Below are 24,799 nucleotides of genomic sequence, written 5' to 3' on the forward strand. Positions count from 1 at the left end.
TAGGGTATGTTTGGTTGACAAAAGAAAGTGAAAGGAGAAAAAGATCATGGAAAGTGAGATGATTTGTCTAGTTGTTCGGTAAAAGTGAAAGTGAAAAGAAAGTGTGAGAGAAAGAAAGGAGTATAGTTATGAAAAGACATAAATATCCTTGAACATAATAAAATATATTACAAAAATAAGATAATTAAGAATAATAGTACCCTAATTAAATAAATACTCAAATATAAAATAGCTCAAGATTGGTTGATAACACATTATGACCATATTTTAATATAATTTAGTAGTTAACTTTTCTTAAATTTAAAAATGATAAATAAAGTACTAATTGTTGTTTATTTATTTATTTATAATAAAATAAAAGGATGGTAGGTATTATGGTCTTTTTCTTCAAAAAGTAGTAATCTGCATCCTTTCTGTCCTATGATGTGCGGAAACATATTTGAGGTGGGTCCCACCCAAACTTTCCATCCTCTTGTGCTTTTTATGTTATTCCAAACTGAGGAAGGATGTTGGAATCCGTTCCTTCTTTCCTACTTCAATCTTTCCTTCATGTTTCTAGTCTAACCAAACACACCCTTAGTGAGTCAATCCAGTTAAGTAATCTAAATCCAATATCCCTTGGAGTGTTTTCATTTGAATGCATTATTTGAGTTGGTCTGATCACGTTGGTTTGAGACTTTAAAGTATGTTTTTTTTTTTTTTTTCTAAGGTCTCAATTCTCTCTGGGATTAATTTGGATGAACTTATTTAACTTCTTAAAAGAAAAAGTAAATTATACTCTCATCCGCTAATAGAAGATTGAATTACACCCATCCTCTCTTATATTATAATATACACCTTAAAATTAAAAGTTTAAAATAAATCATAATCCTCTCCTCTAAATAATACTTGAATTACAAGCTTTCCTTTATGAGTTATTTATGTACGACACTCTAACCCATTTTAAATAAATAAATAAATAAATATTTTCATGATATTTACAAATTTTGATCTACCATTCAAAAAACAATAATTAATTTCTTTTTAATTTCAATGTTTATGATAAATAAATTTGATAGTTTGATTATTAACTTTATTATTTACAATATAAAAACATTTTTTAGATACCCATATTTGATTGCTTTTAGTGATTTTTTAAAAATTAATTTTATTTGTATTGTTTCCTATTTTACAATAAGATTTAAAACTATATGTTAATAATAATATATAGTATCAAAGATAGAGAAAAATTTAAATACTAATTTTTCTCTATCTTTTTTTTTCAAAAAAAAAAAGATAGAGAAAAATTTGTATTTAAATTTTGAATATAATAAAAAGGATTTGCATCCTTTTCATCGTCCTTCGGTCGTTAGATTTTTGTTGCTATACTAGTGTAAATTTTAAAAATATTAAGGGAAGAATCTGTAGATTTTAACATCAGACGAATGAGGAATGTCATTATTTACTCGTCCAATGCAATATGTACATATAAGTTTTTTTTTTTGTTTGCACCAATTGTACACCGAAAGGTGAAAAAAAGAGAAAGGGGTAAAAGACTTGGTTTTCATTTGTCACATAACTATGTGGTTAATTTCGAACGGAAAAAACGACTTTATGTTCTCCTGGTTTCGATGATTGAAGAGCTGATAGAACAAGTGAAATCTTTGTCGTCAAAATGGTTTTTAGCTAAAAAGAGTGTGACACTCTTGTTTATTCAACTAATATTTTACAAATCCATGGGTAATTTTAGCTCCATAGGATGCGGAGGACATTTTTTGGTGTATTTTTGGTGGGTCAAATTTTATGAGAAAAAAATATATATAGCATAATGTTTCTGGGAGCGGTTCCTTATGTACCGTGCATAAATCCCAACATAATTGTTTCCTACACCTCCAAAGGAAACCAAACAAAACAAAACAAAACAAAGCGAACCAAACGCGAAAACAAACTGAATCATCACCGTCGTTCATCATCATCACCATTGGAATCTTCAATCTCATCATCAACACCGTCGTTCATCATCATCACCGTACCGGAATGCCAAAACCATTTTGCTGTGGAAAACCATTAGATGTACTTAATGGTTTCCAGCAGTTTCCCAGCCATAAATCCCTTTAACATCATAAAGATTTCGAATCCAGTAACAACTTCAGATCTGAAACCGTGAACCTCATGAACACTAAACCACAGAAAATCACATAAACATCGTCTACCACTCTCGAATTCATCAATAAATCCAGAATCGGTTTAGAAGAGGTAGAGGGAGAGTTCGTACAGCCTACCACAACAAGATTCGAACCGGATCGGAACAACACTTCAACACAACAACAAATCCGAACCGGATCGAAGAAGAAGACCAAAACGCGAAACGGATCCGTGAAGAACAAGAGGTAGTTTTATTTTCTCTTTTTGTTCCGTTTTTTTACTCGTAGATCTACGCTCGTGTGAGTTTTTTTTAGAAATCTAAGGCAATATTTGGAATCAACACAAAAAAGGATGCCTAAAACCGTGAAAACTTTTTGATTTGGATGAAGTTTTGAACTCCGGTGTGGTGGTGCCACCACCGGCCACCGCGCCGGAATCATCATGTTTGGCCGGAAAAGATGAAGACTCATCTGAATTGTAGAGAGAGAGAGAGAGAGCTTTATGTTTTAGTGAGAGAAATGTTTGAAGCAGATGAAGTTTGATTTGGTTTAGTTTGAGAAACCTAGGATTATTACATGTGTACACTAGATCTGATGGTTATGAAGTGTTTATGCATAAAAATTTCCTTATCCACCATAACTTTTGCCAATGTTTCTCTCACTTTAAGAAAAGGATCAATCAAGCCACTTCAAGTAACTAGTAACTAGACAAAGTACATAATAAGTGAAAATCAAATATTCGACTAGTTTAATTTTATATATCAAATTGCCCACGATAAATTTCTCATAAAGGATATTTTCATATGTAAAAGGCATTAAATTTACATTATTTTGACCATAAAGGATATATCAAATAACCTTTTGTACCCACAAAATTGTAGTTAGAGACAGAGAAATGTTGGTTGTATAAAATATGCTAAATTGCCACTTGTTTTTAAAGAGAGGAAACTTGTTTGATTCATGAATGAAGATACCCCTCATATTAAGAGAGTCTTGAACAAAATACATAGAGATATATGCGAAGCGTTCATGACCAACAAATACCAAGGTCCAAGGGAAGAGTAATAGAATCAATTCTTTCTGGAGCATAAAGCTGCAAAACTTACAATGTTATACAAATTACATTTTATTCTCACCCCTAGCCCCAACTAAGAAGAAAAGCATAAAAAAATGTGAAATAGTACCAATGAATCATTCATACTAAAAACTCAAAATGTAAATTCATGCATGTATATATAGGTTTGGAAACATATGTTAAATGGGAAAGCAACTAGAAAAAAAAAAGTAATTAGAGAATGGGATTAGGATTGTTTAAGGCGTTTTTCTGTTGTACTACAAACCGAGACATTCCCATTGTCTCCTCTTCGGAGTCCTCTCCCAGGCATAGCTCTGGCTATGGCTACAATCAACCAAGTTTTGATCCATCTCCCAAAACCACAAAATCTCCATCTTCTTCTAGTAATCCACAAATAGGTGCAATTTTAGGTAAACCATACGTAGTGATTAACAATATATACGATATGAAGAAAGAACTCGGAAGAGGTCAATCAGGTGTGACATATCTATGCACAGAGAAAACAACTGGAAGAGAATATGCTTGCAAATCGATATCAAGAGCGAAACTATTAAGCGAGCAAGAGATAGATGATGTAAGAAGAGAGGTTATGATTCTGCAACATCTTTCGGGGCAACCGAATATAGTTGAATTCAGAGGAGCTTATGAGGATAAACAGAATGTGTATTTGGTGATGGAGGTTTGTAAAGGTGGTGAACTTTTTGATAGGATTATTGAAAAAGGAAACTATACGGAACGCGAAGCTGCTACTATTATGAGACAGATTGTGAATGTGGTGCATGTGTGTCATTTTATGGGTGTTATGCATCGTGATCTTAAGCCTGAGAATTTCTTGCTTGCTTCAAAAGATGAGAATGCTGCTGTTAAAGCTACTGATTTTGGACTCTCCATTTTCCTTGAAGAAGGTGCAATTTATTACTTTATTTACTTTTCCTTTAATTTAATTACTATACTTTTACTCCCATTCTCTATATTCTTCAACTGTTTTTGTTTTTAGTATCTGTTATACTCGATTAGTTTTAATTTCCCCTCTAGCTGCATGTGTTTGGTTAAATGTGAAATAGGAAATATGACGTATTGTCCGCTTTAGATGTAAGTCATTCAAGGTTTTGTCATTTATAAAAGATGTCTCATTAGGTTGAGAAGCGTGAATGTTACATATAAACTGTCATTGACCTCAATTCCTGAACAATGCGATGTTTTCACTAAATTTTGAGCAGGGCGTCTATGAAGTAATTCTCATAGATTTATAGTGAAGTGAGCTAAAGTCCACTCACAAAATTCCTTGACTTTTGGGCTTGGGCCTAAAGGGCCTGTAACATGAAAACAACTTCTGATAATCTCATGGAATAGAAAAGTACGAAACCAGTTTCCCACTGACTTGAGCAAAGCGTACTAATGCAAAAAGAAAGGAATATTGCTTTTATGCTATGTGACTATGTGAGGACCATCCCAACCCAAGAAAAAAGCAAAGCATAAATTGAAACTTAATACCATACCATAAAATACATAGTTAATTATATATACATAAATAATACCCTTCAAGTTTATATAACACCCTTCAAGTCACAAATCAATCTCTCCATCAACAAACATCATTCAACATGGGACACTGCTTCACCAAACCACACGACAACAGAGTACCTATCTCTTATGACTATGGTACTAATTCCCAACCCCCCCAGAGAAATCAACCTCGTCAACCGCGATATCCACACCATATTGCTGCTAAATCAGACCCGACTTCATATTCTTCCGCTTCATCATCGAATGCGAATGCAAGTGATCATCATCAACCAATATTAGGAAGGCCATACATTGACATGAAGACACTCTATAGTATTGGAAAGGAACTAGGGAGGGGTCAATTTGGTGTCACTTATCTTTGTACCGAAAATGCCACTGGAAGAAACTATGCTTGTAAGTCCATTTCGAGACGAAAGCTAACAAGAAAGAAAGAAATTGAGGATGTTAAAAGGGAAATCATGATCCTTCAGGACTTAAGTGGACAACCAAACATAGTTGAGTTCAAGGGTGCTTATGAGGATAGAGAGAGTGTGCATTTGGTGATGGAGTTGTGTTTAGGTGGTGAGCTTTTCGATCGGATCACTGCACGGATCACTGCAAAGGGTAGTTACTCTGAGCGTGAAGCTGCTTCTATATTTAAGCAGATTATGAATGTGGTTCATGCTTGTCATTTTATGGGGGTCATGCATAGGGACCTTAAGCCTGAGAATTTCTTGCTTGCTAGTAAAGATCATAAGGCTCCTTTGAAAGCCACTGATTTTGGATTGTCTGTTTTTATTGAAGAAGGTTAGTAGTAGTTAGGTGTCAATTCATTCATTGGGATGATGTATGCATTCTCAAGTCCTTGTTTATTTTCATTTACAACATGATTGTTATGGATTCAAATTCTAGTTGTTTCTCCTTTTCTTTTAGCTCTCCTTTAGTTAAAGGATTTTACACATTACCATTTGTTTTCAAATTTGTTGGATTCCAATTAGATAAGAAATTTTAGTTGAATAGTATTGAGAAAAACAAACACATTGAGTTAGACTAAATAAAATTACCAAACCAATCAATGTTTGTGCTTGCTTTGTATATTGGTTTTGTGATATTTAGTTAGACTCAAAATCTGAGATGGTGTTCTGTACCTAATATCAGGTCACGCGGCTAGTTAGAGTGCCTTCGCCTTTTAGGCTTGACGTTCTGGGCTGTGTTCGGTATCTAGTATTTAGACTTTAGGTGGAACAATCATGGAGCAAAGTTGACGGTCGCCCATCATAATGTGTCCCACTGTGAATGACCGGTCAGGGTTCCTAGAGCTAGGATTGACAGTTCATGAGTTAGTTGATTGAGACATAGGCAGAGGGACGGGTTAAGTGAGCATGATCTAATATTAAGCTTAGACCTACTCATGGCTAGCATGCTCGGTCGGTTAGATAAGACTCCAACTGTAAAAGACCATTTCCATACAGAGTTGTGTGTCCATTCCATGTCCCTCACCTAATTATTGTTAATCATGGGAGAATATATGTTGGGGATCATACGCCTAAATTAGGGTTTGACCTAACAAAAGGGATAAGTCCAAACCTTGGAAATGTAACGTTTATAAAAGCATAAAGGGTAGAGAGATAACGGTACACTTCACACGATTCTCAAAAGACTAATGCCACATCTCTGAAATGTTTGCTCGTGAGGCAATCACGATAGGCAAAATACTAGATTATCTCCCAAACAGGATAACCAGCGAACCTTGTTGTTAACCTAGGCTTATGTTCTTAGACTAAAACATATGATGTCACAAGATAGTGTCAATGTCTATTATTACAAGGATAACTTAATTAGCTTGCAAAAATATTTGAGATTAAATCCCCTAAGTTATTAAAGCTTTGATGAAATGAAAAACACGTTTGGATGATATGGACCAAGTCAACTAGCATTATGGGAAACATTGAGTCAACCAAGTAAACGATCATCATCTCATGTGATAAGGACAGGTCAATCAAGTAAACGTTTTCACATTATAAAAATTAGCAACAGAAGAAAAGCAAGGACAAGAAGCCAAGCACTTAATACGTGAAACCTATAATTCATCAGTGGACCATCCTGTTATATGATTCAAAATTGCATTATTAGAACTTAAAAGAGACATACATATTTAAATTTGGGATGTGGTTCCCACCATAACAATTAGGTGGCAACAAAAATTGGCTATTGCTATATGTTTTTGTTGCCTTCTGCTCTTGCATTGCAAAATGCACATGTGTGCTGGAAAACCATGTTATATCATGCACTGCTTTGTGACATATACTCATATCATGCATGCATGGTCACTTGATTTTTATGCCTTGAAAAAATAAACTCTTACGTAATGGTTGATAACATATATTGTGTGTCATCTGTATCTACATTTTATATTATTACAGGTAAAGTATATAAAGAGCTTGTTGGAAGTGCATACTATGTGGCTCCAGAGGTGTTAAAACGGAGTTATGGAAAGGAGATTGATATATGGAGTGCAGGAATCATTTTATATATTCTCCTAAGTGGGGTGCCTCCATTTTGGGCTGGTAAGTATAAATAAACACAATGTTATAATTCTGTTTCGGTTTACACAGATAGTGACATTATTTGTTGAACATTTTTAGAAACCGAAAAAGGCATATTTCAAGCAATTTTAGAAGGTAAGCTTGATCTGGAGAGTGCACCTTGGCCTTCTATTTCAGTTGCTGCAAAAGATTTGATCAGGAAAATGTTGAGTTATGACCCTAAGAAACGCATTACAGCTTCTGATGCCCTTGGTAAGTACTTATAGAAACCAATTAAAATTGATTAACTGTTGTGTTGATGCCTAGCATGATCAGCTGTATTTTATGTATTATTGTTTTGACCAATTTTTATCATCGATAAGGTCCAAGACTCACATTATTAAGTTGAAACAGAACATCCATGGATGAAGGAAGGTGGTGAGGCATCAGACAAGCCTTTAGATAATGCTGTTTTAATTAGGATGAAACAATTCAGAGCAATGAACAAGATGAAGAAACTTGCTTTAAAGGTGTCTTAAATTTAGATTAACATCGTATAATCAAAACCACTTAGATAGTTATACTTGCTTGCTAATAATATTTATTTTTTCTTATTTTTTATATGGAAGGTAATAGCAGAAAACCTTTCAGATGAGGAAATCAAGGGCTTGAAACAAATGTTCAACAATATAGATACCGATCGAAGTGGCACAATCACATATGAAGAACTAAAATCTGGACTGTCCAAATTGGGATCCAAGCTTAGTGAATCTGAAATAAAGCAGCTAATGGATGCTGTAAGTTCAGTCTCCGGCAGTTTTAGAAATTAAGAACAAGTTTGATTTGAGACAACATTTTCTGCTGTATTTTCATGTTTGTTTTTTATTTTATAATTGACACATTGTTTTCACTTTAACAAAACTTTGACAATAAAAATAGCAAAATGAAATAACATGATTTTCTAATTTGAAATAGAAATATAAACAAAAAAAAATTTTCTCACATCAAACAGACACTAGTGTTTCTGATCTTTTTTCTTCATGAAGAAAGTATAAAATAAGAACTTACATAGTTTTCCTAATTCACATGTTTGGTCAGGCTGATGTTGACAAGAATGGAACTATTGACTATCATGAATTCATTACTGCCACAATAAACCGGCATAAACTTGAGAGGGAAGAGAATTTGTTCAAGGCTTTTCAATACTTTGACAAGGATAACAGCGGGTCAGTATTTGGTTCCTTTGCTTTATCCTTAACTATGACACACATTGCTTGATTAACAAGTAATTCAGATGATAAAATCAAGACAGATTTGGTCCATAAAAATTCAGTATTATCAGATTTTTCGTCTATTTCTCAGATTCTTGCTTACCTTAAGTTTTGTTTGGGTGACTGTTCAGTTATGTAACAAGAGAGGAACTTAGACAAGCTTTGGCTGAATATCAAATGGGAGATGAAGCAACTATAGATGAAGTCATTGATGATGTTGACACCGACAATGTATGTCACATATACTATACTATTGAGTATTGACCTTTTATAAGTGCTTCTCTATGTGAATTGCTACTTATGGTTGAGCTTTCTTATTTGCAGGATGGCAGAATTAATTACCAGGAGTTTGCAACTATGATGAGAAAGGGGACCTTGGATAATGATGACAAAGAGAAACCGCGATAATTGTGTTGTCTATTACTAATTATGATATGAACAGTGTGTTTTCTGGATTTTTCTTGCTGCAGTCTGGTTTTTCTGCAAGAGATTGAATTGATCAACGTGTGTAAAATTATATGCAAAACATTGTACAGCTATCTGGTAAATAAGCTACATGATGTACCCAAAAAAATAAATATAAATAAAATTCCAAAGACTAAGGGATAAGCTACTAGTCTTCTATAGATATTGAGTTCAAATGTTTTGGAACAGTTCATTTTATACTTAATCAACCTTTAAAAATTTTAAAAAGGGTGAAAAGACAATTAGCTTTTCTGATTTAATCTGAAAAAAGAAAAAAGACTCAATGCAATGAAATTCAAAACTCAACCTCACCTGTGACTACTGATGTACTAAAGTTAAAGCTTGTAATGTGCAAAGCTAAATAGATGCAAAGAAAATAGGGATTTTACTAATAGATACTAAGAAAAGAAGTATTCCAAAATTCCAAATCGTATTTTTACTATCTATCACACAAAAAGTATGTGTAATTTTTTGCGATACATAGCAAAAGTGCTATTACAATTTTCTAACAAAATTTCTAGCAGGTAGTATTGCAGCACAATACTAGACTTGGGCCCTCCTTCCCAAAACTGGAAAAATATTATGGAAACATTGAAGTAAATAGACCGAATCAATGAAAAACTTGTATAGATCATTATTGAGTATTGTAAACACTGTGAATAGAATGATGACTATTGTTGAAGGGGGATCACTGTAGTAGTACATCTTATCTTATCAACTTTCTTTGACTTCCATTAAACGCTCATTAAGGTTTAATAGGTTATTTGGGTCCTATATTACACTAATCCGCAAGTCGGCAACAAAACATCTTATTTTCATAAAGTAAATAGCATTGATTCATCATCATCGATAGTTTAATTTAAAGTTAAAAGTTTGACCAACAAACTTGTCGACCCACCTTTTTATAACATTCACCACGTGTCTATCAATAAATTCGAAAACTCCTTGACATGGAATTACATCCTCATGGACTTCATATTCATTTGCTATGATTTTTGCTTGCCAATAGATTTCGACTCCATCTTTGATAATCGGTTTCTTGAGTTTCATATATTCCACTCCTCTAACTTCACTAAACTGTAGAGGTGGTGACATCCATGGACGTAGTGGCATCAAATCTTTCAATTGTATCAATTTTGGTTGATCTTGTTTGCTATTAGACACCATCTAGAATGTGAAGATTAACTATGCTGCAAAAATAAAAAATTAGAGAGTTAAAGATTTAAAAGTAATTTTTTTTCTACGATTTCTCTTGGGTAATCAAATCGGATGAAGGCGGTACAATATATAATATGCATTATGTAACAAACTCATAGTGCACTTAGTTACCATGTGATCCGATATGTATGGGATAAGATTTTAATTTTTCTTCCAAAAAAGGTTTGATTTTTTTTTCATAAAATATTATACCATCACTTCTCTTTTCAATAAATTTGATTTCATATCTTTCAATTGATGTTTGTTTTGACAAAATAAAACAAACAATTGATATATTCTCTCCAACAAACTCCGTTTTTTTGATGCACTTTATCTCACCCATAACAAACTTTTCCTATTAAGGGCTCGTTTGAATTAGCTTATTTTAGAGCCTATGCAAATAAATAAGTTTTTATGTATTATTCATAAGTTTTTAAAGTAGTTTATGAAGATACAATTTTCGTTAGTGAGAGCTTGTAAATTAAAATAAAAGCTTATTTATTTACAGAAGCTATTTTTCATAAGCTCAAAATAAGTTCAATCCAAACGAGAGCTAATCTATTAAGAAAATCCGTTTATTTGAGTTTACAATTACCATTGAGGTGACATCTTATGACCTTTTTAAAAAAAATAAAAAATACATCGATAACACCGTTTGGTCTTCTTAGTAGTCATGCGAGCGTTTTCTGACCAACTTAACTTCAATATTAACGTTAGGGACTAAAGGAACTAACAGAATACAAAGTGGAGGATTTTTTCAAGTTTTCGACTGAATCAGGGACCAAATATGACAGCGTGTTACACTTCCAGGGACCAAAATGGTGGTTTGCCCCATTCCTTTTAGATGAAACTCTGAAGCTACTAGTTTCAAGAGTTGTTGGGTTCAAATGTTTTGAAATAATTCATTCTACTTTTTTAAAATTATGGATAAAAGTTGAAAAGACAATTATTTATTATTTCCAGATTTCATCTAAACCAAGAACTCAATGCAATGAGAGTTGGATATATCAAAATTCAAAACGCAGCCTCAACTGCAACTGCTGTTGTACTAAAGTTAGTGCCTGTAATATGTAAAGCAAAACAGATGCAAAGAAAAAAGGGGTTTGACTAAACCGTTTTAGCAAACAATGCAAAGAGATGCTAAAAAAGCACTACTTTAAAATTCCAAATAATCGTATTCTTATAATCACAAGAGAGCATGTGCAAATTTCAGCTGTTATTCCAGACATTGATTTCAGTGTGGAAACTCACTAAACAACTCAATTTAATACATATATATAACTTTGTTGGGAATACATAACAAATTTGTTATCACAATTTTCTAACAGTTTTTACAAGATAGTATTGCAGTGCAGCCAGCTGCTTACTTGGCCACATATTCCACAATACTCGACGTTTGCCTCTCCTTGAAGAACAGGTCCTTCCAAAACTGAAAAGTGAATATAAGTAAAGAAACTAAATCGAGGAAAAACTCCTACAATCAATTTTCACTTGTCATGATTTTATTATTATTTTAAACAAACACGGACCACATACTGCAACAGAACAAATCAGCTTGGAACATAATCATGATTTGCATGACCAAGCCCATACATGTATATAAATAGCTCTTCACAAGTTTGTTATAACTTATTATAACCCTATCTGAAGGAACAATGTAAAACTGCAGGATGCATTATTCATTTTGCAGCTTGAGGATATTGCACATGAAAAATATAGAATATCTTATAAGCCAGATCGCAAATCATCATAAGAAATGTGGGTAGGGTTGATTCCACTGGTCAACTGTTTGTATTTGGAGCAGTAAATTTTGTTCTCTTTTTATGGGAGACGCTTAAATTATAGAGGTGTGTTATTTGAACAACCAATTTGGTGACAACTTATTTAACAACCATATTTTACAAAGAAAAAAGTGGTATTGGCACGGAAACCAAAACAATAGAGAGATAAAGTAAAAAATAATGTGAGTATGAGAGAGAAAGTTGTTGCAAAAGTTGTCACTAAATGGATGTTCAAATATCATTTCTCTAAATGATATTGTTTTCATCTGATTTTCAAAATTTCAGCCTTATTCATCACTAGGAGACAATATGTACTACACTTCTCTATATTAAAGGAAACGAAACTGAGTGGCAATACTAATAATGATCAACAATGAACAAATTCCTTTATCTAAATCTTCAAGTGTTGGTGACAGCTGATTTTTAATATCCTATTATTATTTTAGGACTTCAAAAGATGAAATAAAGTTTTAAACACATATGGTTATAAAACATCAACAAAAATCTTCCTTTTACCTTCCAAAAGGCCACAGTTAAAACTCCATTAAACATTCAAAACTAACTAATGATGACACAGAATTATAGAGCGAGAAATAAAAGTCCTTAGGAAGCTTGTTTCTATTAGAATAATTTAAGTATTCATCAAAAGAGGGAAGCAGTACCATCTGAGTGGCTGGGGTTTACAAGCCCGCCGCATAGCTCAGGGCTTAGGAGACTATGTAATGATCTGAGTCTTTAGACTGAGATTTGAGTTAGAACTTGAAATCCAGTCATTGAATAATGTGAATCTAATCACTGGACCTGCTCTAGAGATGACTTAGAAAAGGGAACATGTTAGGACCCCAGGAAATGAATTCCAAAAGAATTCCCCAAAACTGGACACAGAATTGATAAATCAAAAGAATGATTCCTTGAATAGCGTTCTGGTATTATCACTAAATGGAAATAATAGGAATGAACAAGATGATAGATAACCTTGAACTCAAGGTTACCACAACCCCAAGTGAGCACTCTCCAGTCTCCCCTCACCAGAGCATTTTTTTTTTTTTGTTGAAAAGGGAGAGCAAACGTACAAAGATAAAAGGAACACCAAAGGTGATAAAAAAAAAAACCCATAAATACATAGATGAAAAGGGAGAGCATTCTCTAGTTTACAACTTTCATAAGAATTCCTCCCTCCCCTAGTACCAATCCATAGGACCAACTTTACTACAAACAAAAAGGCTAATGAACACAAATTACACAATAACTATGATAACCTCCCATAAATTTTTAACTTCAACTCTAACAAACTCTCTTTATTGTAAGTCCCAACAGAATAAGACTAAAACAAAGAACAAATGACTCAGATAGAGGGAATATGCAAGGTGTATAATAGTAGACCTGGGATTCAGAAATCTTCATATAAGTGTAGCTTGGGTCTTCCTCCACTTGTGATTCTCTTTTCCCCTTCTTTTCGTGTAAAACAAATAATTAGCTTTTAGTTATTAGGTTAAATTAAAATTAGCTTGAAGTAATAATATCTTCCCTTGCAAAATTATCAATGAATGTGGCATCCGGGGAAAAGGCATCTAAATGTCCTGACAACCTTGAAGCTAAGTAAATTACTGAGACATGGATAAGTTAAGTAACAAAATGATTAATTTGATTCAGTCCTTTCATTTTCATGACTATGCTTTTACCAAGTTTCGCACTCTGACAATTCTAATTCAAGGCGTGTCAGTGTCCAAAAACTAAATCAAACAATTATCAATATACATACAGCAATTATTAACAACAAAAGGATTCAATAAAATGCATTAATTACCTTTAAATTATTAAGTAAAATCATGTTTGATCAAAACCGCCACCGCCACCGCCACCGCCACCGCGACGATCCTTCTGAATTTGTTCCCTTTGCTTCTCCGCAAGCTTATCAATAGCGTTATTCACAGCCTCACGTCCACCGATAAGCAACCGAGTGACAATCTCTGGATCCGTCTCAAACCTGGCAAGCTCAAACTCTTTACGAGCGCTATCCTTAAGAAGATCACGCCATAGAACGCCTTTGGTATCGTGCCATGTGAAAAATCGTGAAGCACGAAGAATGTCTCTGTAGAGACTCAGTGCTTCTCGGCGCGTGCTTGTGAGTCGCCGCCGATTCAGCAACTCTTCTTCTTCATCATCGTTGATAACTTTCTTCACTAGATGCCGTTCGAGAAGCTCCTCGACGGTGTCCGGACCGTCGTGTAACAACCGCCATGCGCAACAGTTTACGGTTTTTGGTTTCAGATTCGAATTCCAAAGGCTTCGCCATTTTCCTCTCATTTTTTTCTCTTTATTTTTACTCTCTGTCTTTCGCCATTTTTCTTCAACGTTTTCACCTTTTTTTTTTTTTTTTAAAGGAACGCTTTCCCTATTTATTGGGCCCAATTTTCAAGTCGGGTCTAGTTGGTAAGAACTGTTTTTGAGTTTATAATTTCATTTGATTAAAAAAGATTTGTTTGATAACTATAACCGTTTGGTTTGGATTGGTTTTTAATCAAAAAAATGTTCAAACCAATTAAATCTTCATTGGTTTGGTTTGGCTCGATTTTTATTGTTTTTTAAAAAAGAAATCGAACCAAACTAGTTGGTTTGAATCGGTTCGGTTTATTGGTTTGTTTGAAAATACGATTAAAATGATCCATATTTTCACAAATTTGTATTTCATACATACAACATGTTCAAATATTTCATAGAACTTTGTTTTTCATGTACTCTATTTTTCAAAATACTTTTTACAACTAACATGGAAAAACTAACAAGAGATTGACGATCCCAACAGCGGTGAGAAACGATGGGTTAGGTGTGGCTAACGACTAGTGTTCTTTTTTAGTAGAAACGAAATAGAGTGTGAGTGATGAGATAGGATGATGATGGTAAAAAGTGAATGAATTAAAGAGTATTTTTGTTTGACTTTGATTTTGAGTTTAATCGTGTGTGTGTGTGTGTGTGTGTGTGTGTGTGACTAAAACAGAAAGTGAGTGTGTGTGACTAAAACAGAGAGTGACTGTGGCATCGGTTCAGTTTATCGGTTCTTTGGATCTCAAAATTAAAAACCGAGAATAGAACCAAACTAGATTGGTTTATGTGTCTTCGGTTCAGTTTTGAACCAAACCAAACAAGGTCGGATACTTTTTCGGTTTTGTTCAGTTTGGATTTTCAGTTTCATCGGTTTTGTCCGAACCACTTACATCCCTAACAATCACATTCTATAAATTTATTTTATACTGAAGTTTATTTTTATGAGTTAATACAGGTGAGAAGAGTGAATTAAAAAATATTGTATTAGAAAATGGTGAAATGTGATGAATTTGATTTTTTAAAAGTTAAAATATTGTTCAATCCAATACAATATATAACCCTATATTTAAGGACAAACGTAGTAAAATTTAAAATGTTAATATATATTTATATTTATTCAATAAAATATTGATGTATTAATTTTTTTTCTTATTGTGGAATATTTTATCAATTAAAATTTCACAATACAATGCTAAATATCATAAACGGTTTCCCTTCAAATTAAAACGATTCATATACGGTAGGTTGCAAATACATGTGAAAATATAGATTTAACAATCGAAGGCATTTTATGTTTTGTGATACAAACCTATTATTAATCAATCAATTTAAAATATAAAATGAAATCTTCAGCTGTAACTTAGAAGAATAATTTTATAAAAAAAAAAAAAAAAAACCACAATAATTTTACTTATATAAATTGTAAATTAAAGTATAACACTAAAAAAATATAGCTATTTATTAAAAAAAAAAATTGATTTCAACATTTCAAAAAGTCAAATTCATCTATAATTTACTTTGTCTATAATTACAATATGTAAATAACTAAGTAATTTTATTTTTTAGTTCTGTCTTTGCAATTTTCATTACTAACAATGCTTTTAATTGTTTAAGATATATTTAAAAAAAAAAAATTGCTTAAGATATCAAAATAAGACAAAATGTAATCTTTTGAGTATTTTATTTCTCTTAACTTTGCACAAATAAACTTATTTAGGGTAGCTAAATATATTTTATTGGGATAGATAAACATAAAGTACATTTACTAATTCAAATAAAAAATACCGCTCTCTTACGCATAGTTGCGCCCTTTGTGTGCTGTTAATAATTATAATGAAATAACTATTACGCTTTGTCATCCACGTGAGCTTAGCTCAGTTCGTAGGGATATTGCATATTATATGCAGGGGTCGGGGTTCAAACCCCGACACCCCATTTCTCCACAATATAATTGTGTGAGCTATAACCACTAGGCTACTTGATAAAAAAAAACTATTACGCTTTGTCAGTGTAATTTATTTTTCACATGCATCATAAAATAGAATCAAAATTTGTTGAATTTGTTCAAATTTGAGAATTGAGGATACCTATTTTAATCGATTGTGGGATTAGGATGTTTTTTTATAAATACTAATGCATATATCATAACAATGCTCAAACATAAGTTATATGAGTACTTAAAGCAATGGTAAAAAAGAATGAGGGAGTCGGGGGAAGGAAATAAGAAAGGAGGAGAAAAGGAGATGCAAGGAGAAGAGAGAAATGTAAAGACATGAAGAAAAAAAATAAGGAGTAGGATAGAGGAGAAATGATGGAGATAAAAATATGCAATCATTTTCAATCTTATGTTGTAAAGGGAGACTTTTAAGCACTAATAAATCACTAACAATGTCCATCAAAATTTTGAAGTACTTTTTTAATACCACAAAAAAAAAAAAAAATTGAAGGAACCACAAAACTTTTTTGTAAGCGGTAAAAATTCATGAAAGAATAGCACTAGATTTGTACTTCCTTTTTTAAACATCGTAATAATCTAAATTGAATATCATAAGACTTATTTATTTTTTATTAAAGTCTTGATTGAACACCACCTAAATTTTACATCATAAAATAGTATTTTAAAATCCTAAAAATTCTTAATCCAAAACACCTCCCCAAGTATAAGGGTGACCTAGCAAAACAAAAGTATAAATGGTGGTAAAAGATTTTGTTAAAATATTGTATTCCCAATTACGTATTTACTTATGAAGTTTTTAAGTATAAAATGTTAAACCATATGGAAGATAATTTATTGAAAAATTGATTAGTGACATGCATAGTGAGATATCTATATGTTTTTTTATTTACTAACCGAATATTTTTGATAATGCTAAAAAGGAAAAGATTTTTTATAAAATACGAAAAAATTGTAATACAATCTTAAAATATGAAGACACATAGAGTAGTTATAATTTGCAGATGTTGAAGTGTTTTCAATGTTTTGGCTATATAATGGTGTGGTTTTTATTTTCTCCAACAATTTTCATTTTTTAATGGACAAGTGTCGATAAAATATGATGTTGTCATAGGTTTTATTTGAAAGTTGGCACTGAATTGTTTGTTGATTAACGAGCAACAAGTTCCTATAAGAATGAGTCAGGATTCGAGCTGCTCTCTGCATAGATTTATTATTAGATTTTGCTGCAAGCATTCAAGAAATATGGTCACACATTTCACTTGATTGTTGGAATATGGTTTATCTATTTGATTGTTTTCAATATGCAGGGTTAGCTTGGAGCATTAAGAAGAAGGATTAGAATATTGAATTCGTGATATTTTGGAGACTTTATAGAGATGTTGAAATAATTATATCTTCAACTAGGATTGGGAATAGGCCAGGCCAGGCCAGGCTTTGATAGGCCTGAGCCTGGCCTACGAAAAATTTTGCAGGCCTAAGCCTGGCCTATGGCCTTTCATAGGCCTATTTTTTTGGCCTGGCCTGGCCTATTTAAAAGCCTGGCCTGGCCTGAAAGCCTATTTACAGGCCTACTTACTATTAAAGTCACTAAACATTCCATTTTAGCTACTTTTAAATAGGCTTAATAGGCCTCCAAGCCTATTTCAATGTAGGACTTGTCTATCACTACTATAAGGCCTTAAAAGCCTATTTCACTATAAAGCTTTAAAGCCTATTAAAAAAGTCCACTATGAAGCCTAACATGCATAAACAGGCCGGCCTATTAGGCTTCATAGGCTTTTATGATAGCCTAAGCCTGCCCTATTTACTTAAATAGGCTTTTTAAAAAGCCTAAGCCTAGCCTTTTTAATAAACAGGCCAGGCCAGGTCAGGCTTAAACAGGCCAGGCCATAGGCCCCTGTAGGCCGGCCTGGCCTATTCCCAACCCTATCTTCAACCACATGGGGACTACACTTGTAATTATTGTCGTTACATTAACTATGAAGGATAAATTTGATTCCATTTTTGACATGTATCTATTCAAGTAAGTTTCTTATGTAAGTCATTTACTCAACTACGATAGTACATTCATGCATTTTGACAGTAAAGTTGTTTGTGACCATGATGGTTTCTCTTATCGTCATGAATGTGGGCTATGGTTAAAGGAAAATGATATATATCGCAAAATGTATTTCGTGGAAACATCGCGAATTAATGAGTTGTCAAAGAAGAAACATGCAGAAAACAACTCTTTTTGCTTCTTACAACGGTAGAAAACACAAGGTAGATTGGGTTCCCCACTTTTGTCATTGCAAAACTTGCTATCCTAATCCAACTAAGTTACATCATAAAACTCTTATCCACCACTGCCGGAGACATTGATTATGAGTATGACTTGACTGGGCACCAAATTTCATCGCTTTCATGTTTGTTTGTCCATTTCATACTCGTTTATATCTTAGACCATTTCATTTTTGCTTACATACATATATATATATATATATATTCATCTTTAATGTTGTCTAAGAATATAAGTTTATCAACCAACATTGCAATGTCTCAAAGTTACCTCTTGTATGGAAAGAACCAACAGAAGAATGATTTCTTCTAAATCAATTAAGTGTTAGAAGTCAAGTGGAACTTCAACAACACAAACCACTTAGAAAAGAATGGTCATATGTTGATACTAATAACGCTGCTACTATATGGACACAACTATGGAGTAGGATATATAAGATATATTACATTGTGATGAAAGGGACAAAACATCCTCAAAGACCAAAAAAGTAAAAAAAAAAAAAAAAAGTATTGAAAAAATAAGTGCGGGGATAAACTTTACAAAAACCCCAAGTGATGGTACTATGGCAGCATACAGTTACTTACCCATTTATTTTCATAAAAAGTAGGAGAAATACGTGTTTAGAAAAAGAAAATTGCTATATCTCCCGAATATAAAATACAGTGCAATTTTTGGTTTCTCACTCATGCTGAATTTTCTCTCTCCTCTATGTATTCCGTAAAGGCCGCATTTTAATTGGTTAATGGCTGTATCAGGATGAATTCGGGACAATTCCCTTCGCTTTATTTAGCACAACTCTTAGAAAAAACAGCGCACATGTGAAAAATTCATCTGGGATACTTTCGCGAGATATACTCTCGCGACATATATCAGTGGTCATGTTTAAAAGTCTTGAGGTGTCCCTTAAGGTATAAGGAAGTTGAAAATGGAGTTTGATTCTAAAAATAACCATGTCCTTCATTTCTAGTGTGTCAATATATACAACTGAGTTTTTCTCTAGTATATGATATCATTTTGATGCTTATGAAGTTGGCACATTTTAGGTTAGTCGTGTCCATCATAAGACACCTTTTGTAACGAATGCTTTTATGAAGTTTAAGTTATCTTTATCTAAAGGTACAGAGGAGATTTTTCGCCTTTCTTAGAGGCATTTACTTTTTACTTTTTTTTTTTCCTTTGTAGTTGTGGGATAACTTTCTTTTATGGCGACTAAAACGAAAAGTTAAAATATTTATAGGGACAAAAAAATATATCTACACCCCCCCCCCCCCCCCCCCCCTCAAAAAAAAAAAAAAAAATTCAACACCCTTTGTTAATACAATTTTCTTAGTTCCCAAAAATCATAGGGATTTAGTATCTTCAGGAAAATAACCCCGTAGATTTTTCCTCTCCCAAAGTTCTTCATTTTTGCCACTTCATCCTTCCTTTTCTGAATCTTCCCTCCCCTAACCTCCAAAATATTCCCTAAATGAAAGTCTACTTATGCACGTAACATTGAAAGAAAAATTTTAGTCATCTAAATCTATTTAACTTATTAATATCTAATAATTGATTCTTTTTATCCACTTATTTACACATTTAGTCTTTTTATGCACGTCTCTTAATTTTCAATAGACTTATTTACACATTTAGTCTTTGTAAATATGACTCATTTGAAGTTTGGTCCCTAAACTTACTAATTATTTCAAACAGCCATTGCAAAATTTAATCATTTAAAATTAGTCCTTCAACCCAATTAATCACTTCCACATCACTAATTAGCTGACTTGGCATTGCTGATTGGTTAAATGAGATGATGAGTTAGCAAAAGATGTCTTGAACTGACAAAAATCCCCCTGGGACTTCAACTAAAAATGAAATGACCATTATGCCCTCTTATTCTTATTCTTCCCTCACATACATTCTTTACTCTCTTCAATCCAGATTCATAATCTTCTTCTTTTCAAGATGGGTTTAAGAGATTTAGAGTTGAAGATAAGTGATTCAAATCTGGGTTGAATCTTCTTCTTCTTTTCAATTTGACCTGGTAGCCACAATTCCAATCAAATCACGACCATCAAATTTTTAAGTTTTCTCAAATTAGTGAGAAATAACCCCCCACCCCAACGCTCCCCTCACAAAATATGTCATTCCTTCTGTAACATTCCAATATTTTATGTATGTTTTTTTATTTATTTATCATTTATTCACCGATTTATTTCATGTGCAAGGAATTTTAGAATATTGTAAATCCTCCTTTTGTTAAATTATTATAATAGTTTATGTAATTCAAATTATCTGCTTGATCTGATTATAATACTATTAATTTTAGTTGCTAGATCATCTCTATGCACTAGAAGCCATGCGTTTTAGGTTTGAGTCTTAATTTCAATTCAACCTTCTTTATTATTCCTTGTAAAATTAGTGAAAGATTATGTATGTCCACCTCTTTAGTTACGTGGGTTATTGTGGTGGTTACTCCATTCCTATTTCCACTCAATTTATTCTACTTATTTGACTATGAGTGTCTCCTTTTGTTGCTGAGTCAAAACACTACTCTCCTATTAATCACGTTGCTGTTGTTTACTTATTAGCATGCCTTCCTAAAGATAAGGAATCCACCTCAACTACTTCCTATAGTTATAGTTATGCTATGAGTGACTCAATTAAAATAAACCTAGTTTTCATTTCTTTATTATTCTGATTTTGTTCAAAAGGGACGGTTATTTGTATATGTATCTACCTATAATAATTTGATAACACACAATTAGGAAGAGACTGAGAACATTTCCTACTCTCTGCTGCACAAAACAAAACAACATACACGCTCACCTCCTCTAAAAGATCTGTATAGTGCCATAATATAATTAATCACCACTTTGTTTTCAATTTATTCTACTTGAGTTCATGAGTTTCATTCTTCAATTTTAGCCTTGCTATTTCAAATACATCTAAAGCCATTGCCAATCACAATTGAGCAAGAAAAGTGTAACCTACCCTCTCTACATAACTCACGTCAAACTCCTCTTGTTAGACCTGAAAAGAAAAACATAAATTTGTGATTATACTCTTTGGCATGTGGTCCTTTCTTTACTATCTGCAAACAACAAAGTTTTAGAGACAACCAAGACCTTACTCAATTCTTGCGACACAAACCCCTTTTCATAAGTCAATCAAGCCACTCCTTTCTTCTCTTTTTAAAATTCATGGAAGTCTAAGGTATACTCTATGTCCTTTTTATTTTGTTTACTTCCATACTTCAATCTCTAAATTCATTGAAGCCATTTTCGTTTTCCTCAAACATGTCATCGTAGAATTGCGATTACGCCTTCGTTCACCGTCCGATTGAGCTCATTTTTGGACAGCGTGTTCCCAACATGCGGTTCTTCGATTTCAACGGTCCGGTCGTCAAACTAACTCCTGGACTGAGAGAAACCATGTCTTCACCGTAGCTGTGAGTTTGAGGTGGTTTAGAGTTCGACTAGAAAGAAAAGCTCTCAAGGTAAGGGCTTTTTCCCCATACGTACATACTAAGTGCTAGGCTGTGTTATTAAGTAGAAGTAGCAATTCTTGTCTTTTAAAAAGAAAAATAATTAAAACGTATTAAGTAGAGTATTATTAATTATGAGTGATTATTCTTAATTATGTTTTATATGAAAGTTGTGTATGATAATGTGGTGTGAATTGATATATTTTATATTAATGCGCTTTATATGTTCTTGTGATGTTGGAAAAGAAATGTTACATTTTTTTGATTAATTAAAGAAGAGAAAGATGAAAATGTGAGTTTGTGAAATGACTGACTTTTGGTTTGTGTGCTTGATGATGCATTAATACCTGTAATTACCTTAGTGGCAGGTTGTGATTATATTCTGTGTGGTGCCTTAGCGGCGGGTTTTAGTCTGCATTTTCATGATCATGCATGGCATATGCATCTATGTGGTGCCTTAGTGGCGGAAATTGCAATTATATTCTGTGTGGATGCCTTAGTGGCGGGAATTGTGATTATATTTCTGTGTGGTGCCTGCGGGTTATATCCGGATCATATAGTTATAAGAGCATACATCTTATACATATGTGCATTGAGTCTGTTGTATACATGTGATTGATAATTGACTTAAAACTATTTTATTGCAAACAAGATGTGTATGAACTTTACTTTGAAGCATGTGACTTAGTGTAATTTTCTTAATTCTTTTTGATTGATAAGTTTTGATATTATCTATTTTATGACATTGTTTCTGGTGCTTTGAGTATGAACCAATTTGGATAAGGAAATTGACCCTTACACTAACATTTTAGGTACCAAAGAAGAGATGGTCTATGCTTTGAAGTTTTTACTTGAAATTGGGTTTTTGATCTGAATTGTAATTTTGAAGGAAATTTATGTTGAGAATTTTTGTATAGGTATTAAGAATTTTTTAATGATGATTAAACAAAACAAAAAAATAGTAGTGATTTTCTAAAAATGAGAAAGATTATCTTGGATCAAAATCCGGGGCTTTACACCTTCCATTTCATCCTTACTTTATTTTTTTTTCTTTCAAATTTCTCACAATCCCTTCTAAATAGACGACCGTAAATGAAAATCTCCATACACACTTCACTCGCAACATAGAAGGGATTGTTTTACTTAGTTACCACCTAGACACAGTTTAATATTTTTTTTAAAAAATCTATGTAACTTACTAGTTTCCAATAATTGATTCTTTTTTTCCCATTGACTCCAAAGAATGATTAAAATTGAAACAAATAAAGCATTAAAATTTATCATGGATGGCACCATCACCTAAAATATATTTATAGATTTTTTTTCGAAGATCCAACATAAAAACTTCAACAAAACCATAAAGTACTTAACATTTATTCATTCATCATCAATGGAAAAGTTTCATAAAGAAATCATGTGCTAGATTCCTACTCAACAATCTTACCAATCCACCTTTTTACAACAGTAAGGACATGTCTATCAATAAATTTGAAAACACCTTGAAATGGAATTACAGTTTCAGGGACTTCATCTTCATTTGCTAAGATCTTTGGTAGCCAATAAACTTCGACCCCATCTTTAAAAATTGGTTTCTTGAGCTTCATGTATTGCCTTCCTCTAAGTTCACTTAGTGGCAAAGGTGGTGAATTCCATGGACGCAAAGGCATCAAATCCTTCAATGAAATCAATTTTGGCTTCTCCTTGGAAATTGAACCCATCAAAAAACCTATGTGAAAATCACTTATACTGGCATTATTATATATTTGAAAGAGACCGTTACAAATTTGAAAAATATAAGTTTTGCGAATTTCCAATAAGGTAATAAAATGAAAACGTTATATTTTTATATATGTAAATCACATATAATATATTTGAATATGTAAGAAAGTCATACATCAGTCAACTATCATATGACTTAATAATATAAAAAATAAAATAAAATAGAAGGTTCTATTTTAAATCAAATATATGGGTGACACAGTCAAAATAAAAAAAATAAAAAAAGTATGAATGGTGAGAAAATATATTTTCGTTAAAAATATTTATATAGAAAAGATTGTATTTACAACAAAAAAAAAACTCTTTGAAGAAAATTAAAAAAATATTTAGATAAAAGAATATGGGTCCATTTGAACTTTTTTTTTTTAAGAAAAAAAATCTTGAAATAGACTCATATTCTTTTATATGGAGAACAACTTAATACACAACCACGCACACAGTTTTTATATGGAGTAATAATCAATAAAACAATAACTATAGAAATCAATGAAAGCTTAATTAAATTATGAAGCATAAAAAGGCCTGAATGTGTCCATTTGGTTGTTGCGCAAATGATAATACTCCATCTGTTCTTTTTAAATGCCGTTTTAGAATAATGAGTTCAAACTCAAGAAGAGGAGTTTTTTTTTCCAATTATACTAGCATTTTAATCTACCAATAAATTTCTTTATTTTTTTCACGCACACCCTCTCTTTCAAATAAAACTGATGTGATATCTTTCTTCTATAACAAACAACTTCCAGTTACTCCCCCCCTCCCCCCCTTCTTCTTTTCGAACTTTCATTAATTTTTTATTTTGCATTTTAATTATTTATAGAATTTTAATTATTCATAGAACTATTATTACAGGCTTGCCAGACTTCTTTCTTAAATAGAGAAGACTTAGGTTTTTTTAAAAGCCTATTTAACTTAAAAGGTCAGACCATAGACCATTCAAAAAGCCTCTTAGGCCTATTAGACCGGCCTATTTAAGTAAATTTAATATTATTATTTATTATTATATTATATTTTATACTTTAAATTTAAATAAAAACTTGTTAAACTTTAT

At 32.5% G+C, this 24,799-nt stretch overlaps 2 protein-coding genes across 6 annotated transcripts; one reads left to right on the forward strand and one right to left on the reverse strand.

The window, feature by feature from the left end:
- The first annotated feature begins 3,338 nt into the window (after positions 1-3,338).
- Positions 3,339-9,126, forward strand: LOC11413087 (calcium-dependent protein kinase 29). Of its 2 annotated transcripts, none has more exons than XM_024775444.2 (8): positions 3,339-4,103; positions 7,128-7,271; positions 7,350-7,502; positions 7,644-7,759; positions 7,859-8,026; positions 8,328-8,455; positions 8,632-8,731; positions 8,825-9,126. In XM_024775444.2, exons 1-8 carry the CDS (start codon positions 3,419-3,421, stop codon positions 8,906-8,908), a joined length of 1,578 nt encoding a protein of 525 aa, XP_024631212.1. In that variant the 5' UTR covers positions 3,339-3,418; the 3' UTR covers positions 8,909-9,126. The 2 variants fall into 2 exon arrangements, with proteins under 2 accessions (XP_024631212.1, XP_003589572.2); XM_003589524.4 differs by lacking the exon at positions 3,339-4,103 and adding an exon at positions 4,722-5,511.
- A 2,188-nt stretch (positions 9,127-11,314) lies between these two features.
- Positions 11,315-14,320, reverse strand: LOC25482212 (uncharacterized). 4 transcript variants are annotated; one of them, XR_005645841.1, is made up of 3 exons: positions 13,751-14,320; positions 13,327-13,384; positions 11,315-11,591 (listed from the first exon to the last, which is right to left on the reverse strand). XR_005645841.1 is itself a non-coding variant. In XM_013610745.3 (2 exons), the coding sequence occupies exon 1, from the start codon at positions 14,248-14,250 to the stop codon at positions 13,771-13,773; it is 480 nt and encodes a 159-aa protein (XP_013466199.1). In that variant the 5' UTR covers positions 14,251-14,319; the 3' UTR covers positions 11,315-11,591; positions 13,751-13,770. The 4 variants fall into 4 exon arrangements, 1 of the variants encoding a protein (XP_013466199.1); XR_003008789.2 differs by having other exon boundaries at positions 13,327-13,392; XR_003008788.2 differs by having other exon boundaries at positions 13,327-13,395.
- Positions 14,321-24,799: the final 10,479 nt, after the last annotated feature.

This window comes from Medicago truncatula, chromosome 1 (assembly GCF_003473485.1).
Source record: "Medicago truncatula cultivar Jemalong A17 chromosome 1, MtrunA17r5.0-ANR, whole genome shotgun sequence".
In the NCBI taxonomy this organism is placed as follows: domain Eukaryota; kingdom Viridiplantae; phylum Streptophyta; class Magnoliopsida; order Fabales; family Fabaceae; genus Medicago; species Medicago truncatula.